The sequence below is a fragment of the Priapulus caudatus genome, unplaced genomic scaffold, assembly GCF_000485595.1.
Source record: "Priapulus caudatus unplaced genomic scaffold, Priapulus_caudatus-5.0.1 Scaffold358, whole genome shotgun sequence".
Classification (NCBI taxonomy): domain Eukaryota; kingdom Metazoa; phylum Priapulida; class Priapulimorpha; order Priapulimorphida; family Priapulidae; genus Priapulus; species Priapulus caudatus.
In genome coordinates, this window is record NW_014577419.1 from 237,152 (window position 1) to 241,221 (window position 4,070).

General features: G+C 47.4%; 1 protein-coding gene across 1 annotated transcript in view; it reads left to right on the plus strand.

Moving 5' to 3' along the window:
* Positions 1-4,070, plus strand: part of LOC106809487 (intraflagellar transport protein 140 homolog) — a 24,485-nt gene that overhangs the window by 8,142 nt on the left and 12,273 nt on the right. The window contains 7 exon segments of the mRNA XM_014812575.1: positions 245-333; positions 666-772; positions 1,175-1,308; positions 1,802-1,891; positions 2,125-2,314; positions 2,787-2,878; positions 3,032-3,151. Of these exon segments, the coding sequence (XP_014668061.1) occupies positions 245-333; positions 666-772; positions 1,175-1,308; positions 1,802-1,891; positions 2,125-2,314; positions 2,787-2,878; positions 3,032-3,151 (822 nt within the window).

Here is a 4,070-nt window from a genome sequence, read left to right on the forward strand (position 1 = left end):
AGGGAGTAGGCGTAGGCGACTCCCTAGACTCGTTCGTGGAGTAGGCGAGGTACGGTCCGGCATATTAGATAGTACCAGGGTACGTTCCGGCAGTACCCTGGGGGACATAGACCCTCTCAGCGCTAGTTTCTTCATGAGAATGCTCGTGGGCGCTCTCTAAGGCCTGCTGTCCAACGAAGATTCACATCACTCCAACCCACACCTCGGGATTAGTATTGATGATATCTGACTGTGTTGTTTGCAGGTTAAGCTGTCTGGCCGACCGCAGGAGGCTGATATCATATGGGTGGGCAAGGGTGTGCTCGCCACGGCAACCGGAGAAAACATTGTCAGGTGGGACTCGATGGCGGCCATTTTGTGCGCTCTCTTTTTCTCGAATGAATTGGTTGCTAAAAGCGTACAGTTGTGAGCATTCATAATCAGTTTTGAGAAGTGATACTCCAAGTTGTATATTAATGAAATAAAATAAAATACAACGATGATGATATTTAATGTTTAAGATATTTGAGACTGAGACTGTTTCCAATCGAGCGTAAAATATTAACTTTTAATGTTTTTCCTTTTTACCGCCCTGGAAAATCCACGCTTATAACCTTCTAAGATGAGGAGTTATGCCACCCCTGTGGAAACTCCACATAACCTTATCGCAACACTTATATTTGCAGGTTATGGGATCTTGAGAACAGCGAAAACTTTGTGCTCGGTTTGCAAGGTCAGGCCGGTTTTCAGCCCTCGGAGAACGTCATATGTATCGCCTATTCAAAGCAGAAAGGTGATAAGTGCAGTCACGACGTGCCCATGGTCATGTTCAGCATGTCCACTGTGTGTCCTCTGTGCCTAAATTTGTCCTATTTTCGACTGTCCCATATTTTCATGTATTTTGTTAAGAAATTCTGTATCTTATAAAAATCCAGAAGGGATTTCGGTAACCCCTGTGTGGAACAAAATGATACAAAGGGAAAATATATTATTATATAATGCGTACACACACATGCAACACACATACAGTAGCTATGCCAAATAGTAGTAAACACAGTAGTTATATCAAACAATGATAAACACAGTCACCATATAATAATAAACACAGCAGCTATACACATGTGGCGTGGTGTACTAGGCAATGACGTCGTTTCAACGTCACGTAACGCGCGCTGGTTTCGCGTCTGCTTTGCAGGCGTGCTCGCTGGAGGCACCAGCCTCGGCAACGTCGTGCTCTGGAAGCACCAGCACATTCGCACCGAGCACAGGGAGGAGGAGTGGAAGCTGCAGGCCCCCGCACCGCTAGAGGGCATCATCAAACACGTGACGGTACGTATGGGCGGTGCGGGGCTTGGCGGGGACCACTAAGAAGCAAGCAAAAGGAAATGTGCGTGCGTCCGAAACAAGCAACACTGTTCGAGTTTGAACGAGGAAAAAGGGATTCGTATGCCGAAAGCTCGTTACTCATTTATCATTATCAGTTACTGAAGCCCACCTGGACTCATACATCGGATGCTGCGCTCGTGGTGTCGGTGTGTTGACGTCTCGCGGCTTCTTTGGTTTCAGTGATTGTTATTTGTGATGATTGTTCTGTGTGTGTTTAGTGATTGTTCTTTGTGTTTTTAGTGATTGTACTTTGTGTTTTCAGTAATTGTTCTTTGTGCTTTTAGTGATTGTACTTTGTGGTTTTAGGGATTGTTCTTTGTGTTTTCAGTGATTGTTCTTTGTATTCAGTGATTGTTCTTTGTGTTTTCAGTGATTGTTCTTTGTGTTTTCAGTGATTGTTCTTTGTGTTTTCAGTGATTGTTCTTTGTGTTTTCAGTGGGGCAGCAACAACTTGCTGGGCATCTGCACGGTGCACTGCGCCTACGTGCTGGAGGAACACAGCATGGTGACGCACTACTGTGGTGAGGTAGATGGCTCGTAAATCCTCCTAAAACTATGCCCCCCCCCTAAGTGCCTTTAGCAGCTTTTTGAAACACCACAAAAATTAAGCAGGAAAAAGCGCCCTTTATTTAAGACACCCCCTTTCAAAAATCCTGGATCCACCCCTGCACTCCCCCCCCCCCACCACCCACATCCCCCTTCCCGACCATAAAACCCGCTCATCGTGTGACGACGCGCGTTTCCCTCGTCCGCCCGCAGGTGGCAGCAGTGCAGATATCTCCGGTGTCGATCTGGCTGGAGGTGTTCTCGCTGGGCACCTGCTACCAGCTGAAGACGGAGATACAGGTGAAGGGTGTGTGGGTGACGCGAGACAACCTCGCCGCGTGGAACGGCAAGCGCGTGCTCGTGTACGACATCTCCACCGACCACCTAGCCGTCAAGCTCATCGGTGCGTGCGAGCTTATAGTTATTTTTTGAAACATTTATTTATTTGCTAATAAAGTTCATCTTAGTTAGATCCAAATTAAGTTAAAAATAACTTACACTGACGAAATTTTCGTCCATCTCTCCGATAGACTTCCTCAGGTCTGAGGAAGGTCTGAAATTTATTTATTTATTAATAATTTATTCGTTCATTCATTTAAATATTTGTTTGTTTTTAAACGGTCCTAGTATTAATTGGTGTTGGGAGGGGGAGTGGCAGTTGGTTTAAATCATCGGTGCGTGTGCCATTTAATTTCTTTTACTTTTACTATTTATGGTGACGTAATCACTTTAACCCTGAGAACGAATCGTGGGGGGGGGGGGATTGGCGAATGAGAAATCTTTACGTCCGCGGGTGAAGTCTTTAGGTCGCCCGTGAGACCGACGCGTCGACATGCATGCATTGTTGTCACTGTCGAGTTTTTTTCTCTGCGCAGGTTCGTTTGCGAGCGGTTCGTCTGACGTAGCGATGAGTCAGCAGAGCCTCTACCTGATCGAGCAGGGCAAGGTACAGGTGCGAACATTCCAGGTGAGTCTCATCAGGGTAGTCTCATCATTTTGTGTCATCTATGTACATTCATCTACATCTACATATCTTTGTACCTGTATAATATTACGTACCTACAACAGCACTACACTTGTATTTTTCATTATTATTATTACATAAATGTACACGGCAGAGGAACCCGTCAAGCGTCTGCTTTACTACGAAGACAAGAGCATCCTCGTTGTCATCACGAGCTCATTCATGCTCAGCCAGTACAGTGTCAACGATGAAGGCTCGCTCGTGGAGCTGTCCAAGGTAGGGGGTCGTGACCCCCCGCATTCACAGTGTGTCTGCGTGTGTCGGTGTGTGCTAGTGTGTGTCGTGTGTGTTGTGTGTGTCGGTGTGTGCTAGTGTGTGTAGTGTGTGTTAGTGTGTGTCGGTGTGTGTCAGTGTGTGTCAGCGTGCGTGAGTGTGTCGGTGTGTGTGTCAGTGTGTGTCAGCGTGCGTGAGTGTGTCGGTGTGTGTCGGTGTGTGTCAGTGTATGTAGTGTGTGTCAGTGTGTGTAGTGTGTGTCGGTGTGTGTCAGTGTGTGTCAGTGTATGTCGGTGTCTAGATCTGTCGGTATGTGTCAGCGTGCGTGAGTGTGTCGGTGTGTGTCAGTGTGTCGGTGTGTGTCGGTGTGTGTCAGCGTGCGTGAGTGTGTCAGTGTGTGTCAGTGAGTGTCAGTGTGCGTTAGTATGCAGTGAGGAAGGGAGAGGTAGTACAGCGTCAACGATGAGGGCTCACTCGTGGAGCTGTCCAAGGTACGGGAAAGGCAGGACAGCAGCTGTGTCTCAGAGATATGCGACTGGTTCACTGCATTTAACTTACAGTGAGAACGGGAAAGGCCGGACAATCTTGCAGCAATATCTTGAAAGTAACTTTTAAACAAAACACACCTGCAAGTAAAGCACTCGCAAACTCTCCTACACTGACACCGATCCTTACTCCATCAGTATACACTGCACTCAACTTCGAATCGGTGGCTAGTTTCGCTCGAGGGTCTATGTCCCTCAGGGTACTGCCGGAACGTACCCTGGGTACGGTCTGGTATACCGGAACGTACCCTGGTAACTATCTGATATGGTTAGGGTTAGGGTTAGGCATAGGCGACTCCCTAGATTCGTTAGTGGAGTAGGCGAGGTACGGTCCGGCATATTAGATAGTACCAGGGTACGTTCCGGCAGTACCCTGG